This window comes from Kogia breviceps, chromosome 3, assembly GCF_026419965.1.
Source record: "Kogia breviceps isolate mKogBre1 chromosome 3, mKogBre1 haplotype 1, whole genome shotgun sequence".
NCBI lineage: Eukaryota > Metazoa > Chordata > Mammalia > Artiodactyla > Physeteridae > Kogia > Kogia breviceps.
In genome coordinates, this window is record NC_081312.1 from 155,317,619 (window position 1) to 155,334,461 (window position 16,843).

At 38.0% G+C, this 16,843-nt stretch overlaps 1 protein-coding gene across 19 annotated transcripts in view; it reads right to left on the reverse strand.

Moving 5' to 3' along the window:
• Window positions 1-7,544: 7,544 nt before the first annotated feature.
• ZFAND6 (zinc finger AN1-type containing 6) overlaps window positions 7,545-16,843 on the reverse strand; it is a 118,299-nt gene continuing 109,000 nt past the window's right edge. For all 19 annotated transcript variants that reach the window (XM_067030067.1, XM_059056438.2, XM_059056437.2 and 16 more), the window contains 2 exons: window positions 11,080-11,193; window positions 7,545-8,455 (listed from right to left, as the gene is read on the reverse strand). In XM_067030067.1, the coding sequence (XP_066886168.1) occupies window positions 8,307-8,455; window positions 11,080-11,193 (263 nt within the window). In that variant the 3' untranslated portion in view covers window positions 7,545-8,306. The remainder of the gene's footprint in view (window positions 8,456-11,079; window positions 11,194-16,843) is intronic.

Below are 16,843 nucleotides of genomic sequence, written 5' to 3' on the forward strand. Positions count from 1 at the left end.
CCTTATTTTCTGAGCATGGGCTGTGTGAGCAATGGGCCAGGAGCTTCCCCTGAATACTCACAAGCTAGTGAAAGCCTAGATGATTAAAACCATGTAAAGAGAAAACTTTTGGGGGGAAGGGTGTGGGGCTGATGTGTGTATGGGAAGGGGTGTGGGCATGAGATAGTTGAAGGGGGAGGAAGATTTCATAGTTTTAAAATAGACTTGCCAACCCACTAATTATATATAGTGTCTGAAGACACCAAAGCTGTTCTCTATTTGGAAAAAAACATTTGAAGTAACTTACAAATACACTATATTTTTTCTTTCTCCTCTTTTGGGAGGGAGTGTGTTGAGCATGTACATTACAACAATTATAAAAAAGAGTTTTAAGGAAAAAATCCTGCCTGTAATCCCACCATCCTACAGTTTTCACATTTTCATGTTATTCGCTCGTTCCGTTTGTTATGCACATGATTTTTCCATCTTTATGAACTTTACAGAGAGGCAATTTTTCAGTCTTTCCTTACATTTTTCTCCTGAACATTTTCCCTTGTGGTCAAATAGGCTTCATTATTATCATTTTCATCAGCTGAAGAAATGGCAATGTTTGGGATTGTAATAATAATGGAGCCATGAGATCTGCATGCACAAAATGTTTTCCTTTTCCTACACTTTTGCTGGAGGGTAAATTCCTGGGTCAAAGGGTATGGGTGCTTTCGGGACCGGAAATGAGTTTTGGCACCTCCATCATGAAGGTCTGGTTTGAGCCTCTGTAGCACCAAATTCAGTACCTCCCTCGGGTGCTAAAATGTAGCACACAAGAAGCTCCAACAGCTGCACTGCTGGCCTCGTTCACACAAGCATGTCCCTGACTCCCTTACAAGAGAACTGGAAAGGGCTTTCTGAATCCAGGGCGCAGATGTCTCCCAAGGGCTCTGAGAGGCTGGCAACTGCCATTCAGATAAGCAGGAAGTGGACTCTGCCTGCACTGGGAGAAGGAGGGTGGCGTTTTTGGGCAACCCTAAGGAATCATCCATTCCCTTCACCCCACTCTACAAATTTCACTTGCGCTTGAATTACTTGAGTCCAGTTGCAAGGTCCTCTAAAGGTTGAACTCCTTGGAAAGAACAGAATGTCACTCATCTTTGCACATGATACACATCCCTCTGATGCTAAAGTGTATATATGGTATACATGCCAAACACATGGCGTCCCCTCTAAAACGTGTAGAATTAAGCATTTCTGAGCCTGAACCTTAAGGAGAGAAGACATTTGCTTCTTTGAAGAGCTCGGTCTCTATGATAGCTCCCTCTTTTTTTTTGTTTTGTTTTTCCTTTTTTTTTTTTTTGCAGTACACGGGCCTCTCACTGTTGTGGCCTCTCCTGTTGCGGAGCACAGGCGCTGGACGCGCAGGCTCAGCGGCCATGGCTCACGGGCCCAGCTGCTCCGCGGCATGTGGGATCTTCCCGGTCAGAGGCACGAACCCATGTCCCCTGCATCGGCAGGCGGACTCTCAACCACTGCGCCACCAGGGAAGCCTTCCATCTTTTTCTTGATAATTCTGAAGCAGAGCTAAATGAACCAGCTCAACCAGGGCTGGGTTTTTTGCAAGACAAATTTTCTTCTTCCTGCCCTCTTTTATTGTCTTTAGTCTGTTTTAATTGTTTCAGGTACTATTGTATCCATGTTTTGATGGAATACTACCTCAAAGCCATTTTGGATTTAAGCAGGATCTGAAAGACCCATAAATAAGCAGCATGTTAAGTAGAGAGAATATCATTTGACGCTTGACTTGATAATAATGTGTACCATACAATGAGCTTTCATTTATTGTTATCAAAGCACATGCAACTTTTCAGATCCTCCTTCTCCGTGATTTCAACAAGATACTTATAACTTCGTTTTGCTTTTTTGTATGAATACTTACTGAAGAGTTTTCCCATCCAAATTTTTCCTTTTCCCATCTGAATTTTCAGGGTCTTTTTGAGCTGTACCCAGAAATGCAGAGAAATTTCAACATTTAACATGTATTCTGTATCCAACCTGTTTGGCATAGCTGCAGAGACAAGTCTCAGTGCCTCTCCCCAAACATTGCTTTCCTGTCAACAATAACTGCCCACTGAAATATGTCTCTCATAAACATCCCCGCTCCTTCCTTTCTAAGAAACCCCAGGAATATAGCACCAAGTTTAGACCTGCTTCTCTCTTACCTAAGGCTTCCAGATCAAAAGCTCTACTCCTAGTCTGCCATTTGTCTTCTCTGATTATTCCAAACCCCCCTCCTGCATCCCCCTTGCCGGACAGACCAGGGAAGTCCTGAATCTTCAGCATCTACCTTGCCCACATTCTCTTTTGGAGGGGGTGGTCCAAATCTGCTGTTTCCTCTGTCAGATCTTGGGGCTCCTGCTTGCGCATTGAGGGAAATCAGCACAGCTCCCCTGGACACAACACACTGGGCTAGACCACCGCTAATAGATTGTTCTGAGGTGATGAAGTTGTTCTGTATCTGTGCTAACCAAGATGGAGTTACTGGAGCATTTGAAATGTGACCAATGAATGAGGAATCAAAGTCTTCATTTTATTTTTAACAGATTTAATTTTTTTTTTTTTTTTTTTGCGGCTTCCCTGGTGGTGCAGTGGTTGAGAGTCTCCCTGCCGATGCAGGGGACGCGGGTTTGCGTCCCGGCCCAGGAAGCTCCCACATGCTGCAGAGCAACTAAGCCCATGTGCCACAACTACTGAGCCTGCACTCTAGAGCCCGCGAGCCACAATTACTGCGCCTGCGCTCTAGAGCCCATGTGCCACAACTACTGAAGCCCACACGCCTAGAGCCTGTGCTCTTCAACAAGAGAAGCCACCACATGAGCAGCCCCTGCTCACCACAACTAGAGAAAGCCCGTGCACAGCAACGGAGACCCAACGCAGCCAAAAAAAAAAAAAAAAAAAAAAAAAAAATTAAAAATTTTAATAACTTTATTTAAAACTAAAGAATTAAAAAATTTAAATTAAAATTTTTAAAATAAATTTATTTAATAAATTTATTTTTGGCTGCCTTGGGTCTTACTGCGCGCAGGCTTTCTCTAGTTGCCATGAGCGGGGGCTACTCTTCGTTGCGGTGTATGGTCTTCTCATTGCGGTGGCTTCTCTTGTTGTGGAGCATGGGCTTTAGGCGTGCAGGCTTCAGTAATCGTGGCTCATGGGCTCTAGAGCGCAGGCTCAGTAGCTGTAGCGCACGGGCTTAGTTGCTCCACAGCATGTGGGATCTTCCCAGACCAGGGCTTGAACCCGTGTCCCCTGCATTGGCAGGCAGATTCTTAACAACTGCACCACCAGGGAAGTCCCTTAAATTTAAAAAGCCACATATAAACTAGTGGTTGCTCTACTAGACAGTACACCTATAGACTTTGCTGTATGTAGTGGTGTCCCATGGCCCTGAAATTTAACGTGACTTTTTTTTTTTAAGGTGGAAGGTTTGCTATGCTACCTAAAAGTAGACCAAACCAGAGAGCCAAAAGAAGCAGTCCCAGGCATCTTCTGCAGGGGTCTCTACATAGTTGTCTGAACCTACCAACAGAGGACAGCCACTTTCCTTGTCTTTTTAACGAAGAGACTTTATTTTTTACAGCAGTGTTGGGTACACAGAAAAATTAAACAGAAAGTACAAAGAGTTCTCATATACACCCCTGCCCTGACACAGTTTCCTCTATTATTAACATCTTGGATTTGTATGGTACATTTGTCATCGATAAACAAGTATTGATACAATATTATTAACTAAAGTCCAAGGTCTACGTTAGGGTTTTTTTTTTTTTTTTTTTTTTGGCTGTGCTTCATGGTTTGTGGGATCTGAGTTCCCCAACCCGGGATTGAACCTGGGCCCCGGCTGTGAAAGCACCCAGTCCTAACCACTGGACCACCAGGGTATTCCCAGGGTTCTTTTTGTGTTGTACAGTTCTGTGAGTTTGGAGAAATGCATACTGTTATGTATACACCATTACCGTGTTATGTAGACTGTTTCACTGCCTTAAAATCCCCTGTGCTTCACCTATTTATTCCTTCCTTCCTCTACCTGAACCCATAGCCACTCTTTACTGTCTCTACAGTTTTGTGTTTTCCAGAATGTCATATAGTAGCAAGCCTTTTCCGTTTATTTCACTGTGCAATATATTTAAAGTTCCTCCATGTTTTTTTGTGCCTTGATGGCCCATTTCTTTTTATTGAATACTGTTCCATTATACAGATATACCACAGTTTATTGGTACATCTGAAGGACATCTTCATTGCTTCCAATTTTTGGCAATTATGGATAAAACTTCTAAAAACATTTGGGTACGGATTTCTGAGTGGACATAGTTTTTAATTCATTTGACAAATACCTAGGAGTGCAATTGCTAGGCTGTAAGACAATGATTAGCTTCAAGAAACTGCCAAACTTTCTTCTGTCCCATGTTGCATTCCCATCACCAATGAATGAGAGTTCTTGTTGCTCCACATCCTCAACAGCATTTGGTGTTGTTTTGGATCTTAGCTATTCTAATAGGTATGTAGTGCTATCTCATTTTAATTTGCAATTCTCCAATGACATATTATTTTGACCATCCTTTCATTTGCTTATTTGCCATCTGTATATCTTCTTTGATGAGGTGTCTTGATATTTTGACCACTTTTTAATTGGGTTGTTTTCATAAAGAGTTACTTCTATATTTAGAAGTCTTTTATATGTTTTGCTACTATATTCTTCCAGTCTGTGCTTGTCTTTTTGTTCTCTTAACAATGTCTTTCGCAGAACAATTTTTAATTGTAAAAATGTCCAACTTAAAATTTTTTCATGAATCATGGTTTTGGTGTTTTATCTAAAACACCATTGAACAACTAACCATCTACATTAGAAATGGTCAGCCATACTAGTAAGCTGAGTTACTTAGAACTAAAGTTGCAATTAAGCAATTTGTATAATTATCTTTATAAAGGATTACCTCTTTTGACTTATTTACCTGTATTTTGGACTTTTTCCTAAATAGTCAATAAAAGTTTTTAAGAATAAACCATGTGCATGGAGAAAAAAAAAGAAATAACAACAATAAACAAATCATCACCAAAACTCCAGATTTTAACATGTGGTAATAAAAAAGATTCATAATTATGACTTTGGACTTCAGGTACAGGAAATTGGATTAATCATAATTCTTGGTTCATAAGACTCTCAGCATTGGCTCACACATAACCTTTTAGTTATGTCTAAAAAAGTTAAGGCCTTGATCATATGGTACCACATGCCTGGCCTCTTCCCATCTAAGGATATCATACTGAATTTTGTCATCACTACCCTGCTTTCTCTTCATATAAATTCCATCTATGTGACTTGCAAAAAGGGGTATTTTGGCTTACTATCTGGTACTTCTATTTTGTTGTCTCTAGGGATCTCTAGTTCTGATAACTATATTTCTATTCCATTATAAGAATATATCACATTTTATTTACCCATCATTCTTCAATGGGGACTTGAGTGGTTTCTGGATTTTTGCTTTCTGTAAACAATGCTATGAAAATTCCTATGTCTCTTGTTACACCTATGTGCAAGTTTGTCTTGGGTATACACTTAGAGGAGTAAAATTTCTGGATTATAGATTGTTTGAAAGTCCAACTTTAAAAGGTATTAATTACCAAAGCATTTGAAGGATTGAACCACTTTTGGTTAATATCAGGAACCTTTAAGAGATTATGTGGAATCCCTCCAACACTAGATACTGCCAGACTTTTAAATTTTTGCCAATTGAATGAGTGTAAAATAGTATCTTACTATGGTCTTGATTTGCACTGTAACTTCTCCTGGTCTGTAACTTTGCTTTTCCCTTTCTTTGAAGATACCTTAAGGTATTTTTGGTTTAAAATGCCTCATTTTAATAGACAAATTCATCAATAATACTTTCAGTTAATGCTTTGTGTCTTAAACAGTCCTTCTGTATACCAAGGTCTAAGCAGTAATCATCTTTTTGAGAGTTTAAAAATTGTTTTACATTTGAGACATTGTTTTCCCCTATGGTATAACATAGGGATCAAGTTTCACCTTTTTCCACACTGATAACCAGTTGTGCTCTCAGTATCTAATAGTCTCGTTTCCCCAGTGTGGTGTCCCATCTCTCTTATACCAAGTTCAGCTCATGCATGGCTTTTTCTGGGCATTTTGGTCTAATCTACTGGGATTCTGTACAGCCCTTAGCTAACACCACACTATTTTAATTAACATGGCTTCACAGTAAGTCTTAATATCAGCAGGAAAAATGTCCACCTCCCTGCTCTTTCCTTTCTGAAATGTCCTAGCCTTTTGCTCTCCTTTATCTTTTACTTTAGAATCACTTTAATAAGTTCCAGGAGAAAACTTGGTGGGATTTTTGATAGGAATTGCTTTGAATCTATAGGTCTATTTGGGTACAAATGACATTTTCATATTGCCTGCCTAGCCACGAACATGTCTATTTTTTGAGGTCTTAGTTATCTCTTAATAATGTTTAAGAATTTTTTCTTAAAGAGGTCTTCAACACACATTGTTAATTTCCTAGGTACTTGGTATTGTAAAAGACGTCCTCCAGTTTTCTAGTTGTTTCTGCTATAAAGAAATGCAACTGCCTTCTGAAAATTAATGTTACACCTACCACCGAACAAAACCCTGCATTTCTGGTACTTTCTCTTTAGATTTATTTGGGCTTTCTAAAAAAACAAACATGTAATGTACAACTAATGAGTTTCCTACTTTCTATTTCTTATACAATTGGCTAGGATCTCTGACACAATTTTGAATATAAGCACTGATAGTGGAAAACCAGCCCTTTGTTTCTGACTTTAAAGGGAAATGAATTTTCCTCTTTTTGGAAGATGCTTGTCTTTTGTTTATTTGGTTTTACATAGAAACTATCACCTTAAGGAAATTCATTTTTAGTCCTAATTTACCAAGGGTTTTTATCATGAATGGGTATTAAATTCTAATAAATACTTTAACTGGATCTATTGAGATAGTCATAATGGTTTTCTCTTATTTACAGATTTCAATGCTAAGCCAGCATTACATATGACATATGAAGGTAGAATATACATACTAAGATAGAGTATACAAGTAGTAAGCAACAAATGTAAACATGGACATTTGTATTGTAAAATACTATTTTAATCTGTTTTACATAATAGTTCAAGTTTTAAAAAGGTTGGAGGCCAGGTAAGTTTGAAACCACAGGACAAATGGTCTTTTGGAGAGGCCTTTCTACTTCACAATTCTCCAACTGCCATGTCTGAGTTAGGCTGTTTCTGTTTCTCTAATCCTACCAAAACGAAGCTTCTACTAGATGCTAATTCAGTGTGACAGAGTTCAGAACACAGAATCAGACAAGAGCTAGAAAATATGACATGTTCAACTCACAGGAATGTAAGATCACAGTTTGTCATCCTAAGATTACTCACAAACAGATGTGAGTTCATCTCACAAAATTAAGTAAAGTAGAAAACTGAAGGACCAAAAGTCAAAATGAACTACCAGAAAGAATAAGAGAAAAAGTAATACAAGGGAACAGTATGGTTTTCCTTTTTATTTAATCAAAGACTGATAAACATAAATACAGCACAATTACTTCAGATCATTCTTCATATTGTATACACACAGACCAATGAACGTAATCTGAAAGAAACCTGCAGTCAGCAATGAAATGCATACAGCTTTTCCTTCCCTCGCTCAAAAAAAATTAAAAACACACAAACTTAGAATCTCATCAGCACACACTCTCCTGTGACAAATGATTCAGACATAAATAGTGGGTGCAAAGAAACTATATGCTAACATTTATGTATAACCTTTGTTAATGAAAAACAGAAGCAGCCATAATGATTAAGATACATTCAGTTACTGATAACTAGTTTTGCCCTAAAGGGCATTTATCAAAAGAGAATCGTGCTGCAGAGAAAAGCTATATATACATACACAATGAGAAAATAAACTGCAAGATTAATGCATGCATGTTTAATACTGGAAAAATCACAGCCCTCCAACATTTCTCCACGTTTGTTATAAAAGCCCTCTGCACTCAACTAAAATTAAAATGATCTTAAAAGGATAATACTTGTAAAGTTTACTTAAGTCTTTTCAGCCACAGAAACTGCAATGTAAATAAATGTTCAGAGTCATTTTCAAAACAAAAACAAAAATCTATTCTTCTGATGACATGCATGATTAAAAGGTCTATGCAAGATACATTGCTCTACATTCCCAATGACTAGCAAAAAAACCTCAAGTCAATTTTTAGTTTGCAGATGGTCAAAGGATTTTGTATTCCAGGAGTTCAAATCTTCTGGATCTTTTCACCAACAACTACTGGATTTTCTTTTCTGATTTTCTCAGCAGCATCAGCTTTGTAATTGTAAGAGCAATTGTGTACATCTGAGTAACGGTGTACGCCACAGTAAACACTTCCACACCGACATTCAAACCCTGAAAATGGATTAATGCACATATGTGAGTTGAATGGAAGGTCTAAAAATGTTAAACTCTCTAGCATAATTAATGTTAAAAAGATCATATATTTAGGGTGGCAATCTAAAGAATCATTCCAAACAAGCAGTTTCACAACCTAGTAACATTCTCAAAATCCATAGCTGATAGTTTCATTTCTTTTTCCTACCTACAAATACAGGTTTGTATCAGCAGACCAAGTCATAACCACTTCTCTGAACTCAAGTTTTCACCTGTGACACAACTGCTTCCTATCAAAAACCGGGTTGCTAAATTGAAAATGTGAAACACTCCTCAAATACTACAATGTGAAAAAATAAGCATACTGTCACAAGGCAATCTTAAGATTTAATTAAGGAGGACGAAATAAAACTTTTGACAGAACTGTTAACAAATAGCATAGTATATAAGTTTTCCTTGGCTAACCTCCAATGGAGAGGTGAACTGTAATCTGGCTGAGTGATTTAGAGCATGAGACGTAGTTTCGGTTGCCTAAGCCTAAATCTATTTACTAACATAGGCAAATTACTTAGCCTCTCTGACCCTTAGCTTCTGCATCTCTAACTTTGGAATCGGTTACAGTAAGAATTAAATGAGGAAGTATTAAGTGCCTAACATATAGTAAACATGCAATAAATGCTACTGATTTTAGGGAAATGCCCCAAGAATTGAAGCCAAACCAGAAAAATAAGCAGTGTGGATAGTCTTTAAATAAAACCAGTCCTGCACCCCCAAATTAGGATTTTATGGTATGATGGAATTGCTAGAAATGGAACATAGGAATCAATATTTTAAGCATTGACATTTGATGTAAACTTCCTTTACCAAATTTTTTAAACTTCAAAAAGATACTCTAACTTCATAATTTTCTTTTATTTTTAAAATTTTATTATTATTTTTTTGGCTGCATCACACACCTTGTGGGATCTTAGTTCCCCGACAAGGGACTGAACCTGGGCCCTCGACAGTGAAAACATGGAGTCTTAACAACTGGACCGCCAAGGAATTCCCCTATAACTTCATAATAATGAATGAAAAACGGAGCCAAGAATAATTAGACTGACAAGACAGAAATTACTAAGTCACAGCCTTTCTAATCATGAAGTTGAAGTTTCTGAGGTTTAGAAAGACAGTATTTGATGCCAACTAAATATGTACACTTTAAAATGCCTTACTTGTTCATGTCTGTATTCTTTAAATAAATATATTTGCCAAGGCATGGGCCAGTCTTAAACATCTCTGATATCCGACTGTAAATTTCCTTTCCTCTTTATCTACACCTTAGCCAGATAAACCTTCCTAAAACATAGTTTACTCAAAATCTTATCTCGGGCTTCCCTGGTGGCACAGTGGTTAAGAATCCGCCTGTCAAATGCAGGGGACACGGGTTCGAGCCCTGGTCTGGGAAGATCCCACATGCTGCAGAGCAACTAAGCCCATGCACCACAACTACTGAGCCCATGTGCCACAACTACTGAAGCCCGCGCTCTGCAACAAGAGAAGCCACCACAATGAGAAGCTCATGCACCTCAATGAAGAGTAGCCCCCAGTCGCTGTTACTAGAGAAAGCCCACGCACAGCAACAAAGACCCAACGCAGCCAAAAATAAACTAAAAAAACAAAACAAAATAAAACTTATTTTACTCTGCCTATTTCTTAGGCAGAGTATTTAGCACAATGCCTGGCACATAGTAAACAATAAATGGTAACTATTTATAGCTGCAACTGTCCCCCATCAATTAACCACAGTACACATCATCAGCCTTATCTCTATGGTGGTATCTAACCCCCTTCATATATTTTGTGCTACAATCCCCTTTTACGGTCCCCTAAGCATGCTCTATTCTTTCTGTAAGCTTTCGTTCAAGGTATTTTTTTTTTTTTTGCCTGAAATGCTCCCATTTCCATCAGTTATTAAGTCCTACTCATCTTTCAAGACCCAGCTGAAACATTCTACCTTCATGACTTTGATGGGCCTCTACTCCTCTTCTTTTATATAAATTAATCACATCCATCCCTGAATTTCCAAAGAAATCTATTTGACTGCACTTAAATGTATTCTCTTTGCCAAATATCCAAGTAATATTTCAAACATTTTCTTCTCCCTCTCTTAATAACAATCCCAGCAAACAGATCTGTTACAGTAGTCAACATGTATTGATTACTTATTGCATGGCAGCATGTGGCTATCACCTTACATATATGAGTTCTCTGAACCCTCATGACAACCTGTGACTAGCCACTTTACATAGAGAAAGTACTTCACAGCTCACCAAGGACTTAAATATTCTCTCACACACAACTATTTCTGCTCTCTGAAGGCAGGAGTCACATCTTTGCCCTTTCACAGCACCTGGCGTACTGACCTTACCTGTCTAATATTCTCAAACTCAGCTGAAATGAATTTTTGAAAGAAAAGCTATTCATTTCAATATTAGGTATGTAATTAAAGCTACTTTTATTTAAGAAAATTCAGAAGGTGAAGCATATTCATTATTAACTCATATGGGAACAGAAACAATCTTAATTGAAGCCATTAATAGTAAGTCATGCATCATCATAAATAAAATCTTAATTTTAAACCATGTGACTTAGGCCCTTACCAGTAAGTCCCACTTTCTTCCTGCACATGAAACAGCGATTCTTTTTTTGTTTTGGTTTTTCAAGAGACTTGCTTTGCTCTTCAGATGGCTGCTGTGCCGTTTCTGATACTGAAGCTGATAAAAATAGGAAGGTGGTAAAATTTTATTCAATGAGATTTTGAAATTTGGGTGGTTGTTACTCCTCACCCCACCCCCACTGATCTGTTTATTCAGAGGATAACTGAGTAATTTATTTATTTACTAGCATGGAAAGATGCTCACATTAAGTTACAATGTAGTTTATATAATATGACCCCCTTTTGGTGAAATGCATATATGTATGTTAAGTATGCATGTATGTATACACACGGAGAAAATCTAGACTATACACTGACATGTTAACAAGTGACTCTAAAAGCACTATATTTTCTAAAACTTATAATAATTATGTATTTGACCAATAAAAGGCATACAACATACAAATACTACTTGGGTATTCTAAGGGAGCGTGTAAGAAAATGGTCACATGCAAACTTCTAAATATTGTTGAGCTCAGAACTATGTAGATTTCAAAGAGAATAAGGGGAAAAAAGCCTGAAACCAAGATTTAGTGGAATACTAAGTATATTCAAAATTCTCAGAATGTTTCATATAAAACCTTTAAAATATTGAGAAGATAAATTGATTTAAATGCTATAATTAAGATAATAAACTGATTTAAGTGTTGAAGCCAAGGCCAGCTGCACCAAAATTCAGGTCTAATTATTGCCCCTAAATCCTAATTAATGTGACCCCCGCCACTCCCTCTCACTAACTACCCTGGCCCTCCCAAATGCTGTTACTAGAGTTACAATCTATCACATGACCTAGCAGACATGGTATCTTGTTCTAAAACAGTCAGTGACTTGCCAAGGATCAAGGATTTAACCTCTCCAATTTTACACCAACCAGTCCTTTTCTTCAGTAATCTACTGCTTAACCAATCTATAGGACTATGCCAGGTACCTTTGCTGTGTACAACCAATTCAAAAGGGCTTCCTCTCATTTCACCTAGGTCAATTGCCCTTTAAAGTCTCCAGGAAACCCTTGTCTCAGTTCTCTTGCAATGTTTCACTCTGATTACCCTTAATTCCCTTAAATACCTCTCTACCAAATTCTGGGCACTTCACATGAGCCCCCCTCTTCCATCCATGCTTCACACATTGCATCCAAATCATCTGCCTTACATGAGAATCTAATGATGTGCCCTCCAATGTTTAAAATTCTTTGACGACTCCCCACTAACCCCCAGGATAAATAAAGCCCAGAGGTCCTTCAGGATTTTTCTCATCCTTTTTTTCTAGCCTTGTCTCTCACCATTCGTCAACAATACTCCATGCTTCAGCCATACTGAAGTATTTGCAGTTTCCCTGAACATACTAAATTCTCTCTTACCTCTGGGCTTTTTGTAAAAGTTGTCCTTTCTTTGTGGAACATTTTTCCTATGCCCCTCTTGTCCCTCCTCCTTACCTGACTAACTCCAATGTGTCTTTTTTGTTTAAGCTTACATTATCAGCTCTTACTCCATTCCCTCCCCCTCAACTTAGACTAGGAAACCCTACTATGCCCGGTAGCACTTTCTGTACCATTATATTATAAATGCCTATTTGACTTAACCTGCCCATAACCTTTCAGGGCAGGAACCTGTCATTTTCATCCTTGTTACCAGTGCCTCCTACTGCACAGCAGGCATTCAATAAATATCTGTTGAACTGAATTAGTATTGAGTTATTTACCTATTGTATTTATGTGCTCCATTTCCCCAACTACACTGTAAGCCTGCTGAGGAGAGGGATAGCATCCTATACCCTGTTTGAATTTCCAGCACCTATCACAGTGAACTACACACAGTAGATGCTCAAACATTTGATGTAATAGATTCTAACCTGCTTATGTTAACACATCTCATATTTTAACAAAATATGACAAAAGGCAAAACACCACAAACAAATAAATATGCATGAATAAAGAACTCTATAACATGATTATTCCACCTGGACATTCTAAAGCTAGATGGGAGACAGTGCTACCAATATCTACATTTTATTTTTGAAACAAAATGTGGATACATAAAGCCTTTTATTTTTAATAAGTAAATATCCCTAGAATGTAAGCTCCATGAGGGCAGGGGCTGAATGTCTCGCTTACTGTTTTATCCCCAGCTCCTAGAGCACTATCAGATAAGGTTTGGCTGTGTGTAAAGAGCTGAAAAATAGTTAACTTGCAATCAGAAAATAATCTATTTATTACCTTTGAAATCTGTAAGGCATACCTGTTCTCCCAAGCAAGTCTGATACTCAAATATACTAATATAAATAATGCTTTACTGGCAGTAACAACACCATTATCCCACAAGATTACATATTTAACAAAACCAATTTAACTACTGAGACACAAGCTTTGGTATCTGGAAATGGAGAATAGTGAAAATACATTTATCTGCTACGGATACAAACGCTACTGCATACCTCAACAGAGACATTTCACAGTATTATCCCTAAAGATCTGTCAAAGCAAATGGTTTCTCTTTAACTGAGGTAACTGCATAACCTTTGACGTAAAGGATCAAGCAGCACACTAAAAGCTTATAAACTAGGGTTCAAATTTGAGGCTGCCAATGTCCACTATATCCTCATCAGACTAAGGTAACCTTAGCTTACCTGCAGTTAGTGGCTGGTACCTGAATTTAAACATTTACCAAATGAATTCATGGGCAAGATGATAACAGTATTCTGTAAAAGTCTAAGATTCTTAGAAATTACTCCTGTTTCCCCAATTTTCATGTGAGATTTAAGATCAAGGCAAACCATAATTATCAAACTCTAAGTTATGTAAAAGGAAACAATCTTTTAAAAGGGCCATACTAAATAAATAAATAAATAAGCAAGCCAGCCAGCCAGCCATACAGTAGACTAAGAGCCAAAGGGCCATACTCTTATTGAACCTGAAGCCAAAATAAGGACAGTTTCCTCAGAACTAGGCAGTTTTTCATATTCTGAATTGAGAATTGTAAACAAAGAATACCCACTTGTTAATGATTAAGAACAGGTGGCTGCCTGTGTTGCATCCACTGGTCCTAAAGGGTTATTTGGGAGGCCTATGCAATGGCATAAAGGCTGAGAGGTAAACTGTACAGCACTTGCTAATAAATTTTAATGGTAATCTCAACTAGACAAAGCCTTCTGGCCACTACTTTAAAGATACTTCAAAAAGCACCAGGCAAAAAAAAAAAAAAAAAAAAAAAAAAAAGCACCAGGCAGGTAAAATTAGTTTAACTACCCACATGGAGGACCACATTCAAGAGGAACAAGGCCCTCTGCTCTGGGTCCTGAGGGAGGAAGGAAGGAAGGAAGGAAGGAAGGAAGGAAGGGAGGGAGGGAGGGAGGGAGGGAAGAAAAAGAAAAAAGTACACAAATATAACAATGAGTACATAAAACTATTTACCACTACCTGTTTGGGGGCACAGTCAAGACACATGGTGAAAAATGAAACTGAACATAAGATGACATTAATACGTAATCCCCAAACATTCTCGTACAGTAGATACAATATCTATGTAATGTAACATATATCCCTTACATATATGGATATATGTTATATATATAACATATATCCATATATATAACTTGTCATGGCAAGTCTCATTCAAGGATTAGACTAAGCATTCTGAGGGTGGGGACTATTTCTGTTCACCACTGTATACCCAGTGCTTACACAGAGCGGTTGCTCAACAGATATTTAGTGAATAAATGTACACTTTTACAATGACCCATTGGGATAAAATTCGCTTCCCTTCTCTGGACTTCACTTTCTTACCTGCAAAATAAGGGGGAGGACAAAATGATCTTTATGTTATTCTTAGCTCAAAAATCCATTACAAGACTTCCCTGGCAGCGCAGTGGTTAAGAATCCGCCTGCCAATGCAGGGGACACGGGTTCAAGCCCTGGTCTGGGAAGATCCTGTATGCCGTGGAGCAACTAAGCCCCTGCACCACAACTACTGAGCTCATGTGCCACAACTACTGAAGCCCGCGCACCTAGAGCCCATGGTCCGTGACAAGAGAAGCCACTGCAATGAGAAGCCCGCACACTCTGCAACAAAGAGTAGCCCCTGCTCACTGCAACTAGAGGAAGCCCTCACGCAGCAATGAACACCAACAGAGCAAAAAAAGAAAGAAAGAAAGAAAGAAAAATCCATTACAAAATGAAAAAAAAATTAATATTCAAGAGAAAAATCAGCCTGCATAGCGGGCTAATAGGGTCCAAAAAAATAGGGTCCAAAAAAAAATAATGAGAATCATATATTTAATTTTATATTTTCTAGCAGGTATGTTAAAAAGTAGAAACAGATAAAACTAATTTATGTTAGCATTTAAATACAAAATCAATATGAAAAGTATTAACAGAATATTTCACTTTGTCTTTTTTGCTACTAAGTCTTCAAAAGCACTGTATATGTTACAACTAGAGTGTAACTAGCAAATAAATATGCACTAAATATCTAACTTCGGACTAGCCACATTTCAGGTGATCAAATGAGGCTAGTGGCCACCATCCTGAAGAGAGCAGCTCTGTAAATGAGATCAGTTTCTAATAGCAGCTGTTTGGAGGCAAAACACTGTTAAATTAATTCTTAAAATACAACTTTGTGTCATCTTATAACAAACAAAAAGAAGCAACCAACCTTCAAAATGGCTCTCTTCCCTTATCATGGATTAGAACCCAATACTTTACAGATTTTCCATGACCTGATTCTATATAATCTTTCCAACTTTAGTTCCAACACATACTTGTCTGAACTGGCCACTCTAGCAACTGTTGTTCTATCTCCCAAATTTCGTGTTTTCCTACCAGTATGCTTTTGCTTTTATAAACTCTTCTCGAGCAAAAAAGCCCTCTTCATGGTGCCTATCTTTCACATAAATGGAGTCATACAATACGCTGGCCTTTTGTACCTGGCTTCTTTTTTATTTAGTGTATTTTCAAAGTTCATCCATGTTGCAGCACGTATCAGAACGTCATTTCTTTTTATGGCCGAATACTATTCCAGTGTATGAATATACCATATCTTGTTTATCCAATCATCTGTTGACAGCCATATGGGTTCTTTCCATATTTTGTTAATTATGAATAATGCTGCTATGAATATTCTATATAAGTTTTTGTGTGAACACATTTTTTCAATCTCTTGGGAATTAGGAATGGAATTTCTCAGTCATATAGTTAATTCTATTTAACTCTGAGTTAACTTTTTTTTTTGGCGGTACGTGGGCCTCTCACCGTTGTGGCCTCTCCCGTTGCAGAGCACAGGCTCCAGATGCGCAGGCTCAGCGGCCATGGCTCACAGGCCTAGCCGCTCTGTGGCATGTGGGATCTTCCCAGACCGGGGCATGAACCCATGTCCCCTACATTGGCAGGCGGACTCTCAACCACTGCACCACCAGGGAAGCCCCATGAGTTAACTTTTTAAACTGTCAAACTGTTTCCCAAAGTGGCTGCACCATTTTACATTCCCAACAATAATAAATGAGGGTTCCAATCTCTCCACATCCTTAACAACACTTTGGCCATTTTTATATCTTCTTTGGAGAAATGCCTATTCAAACACTGTGCCCTTTTAAAAATTGGGTTATCTTTATTGTAGAATTATATTTCTTTATATGTTCTAATCAGATATACAATTTGCAAATTTTTTCCCTTTCTGTGTTGTCTTTCCACTCTTGATAGTCCTTTGAAGCAAAAAGGT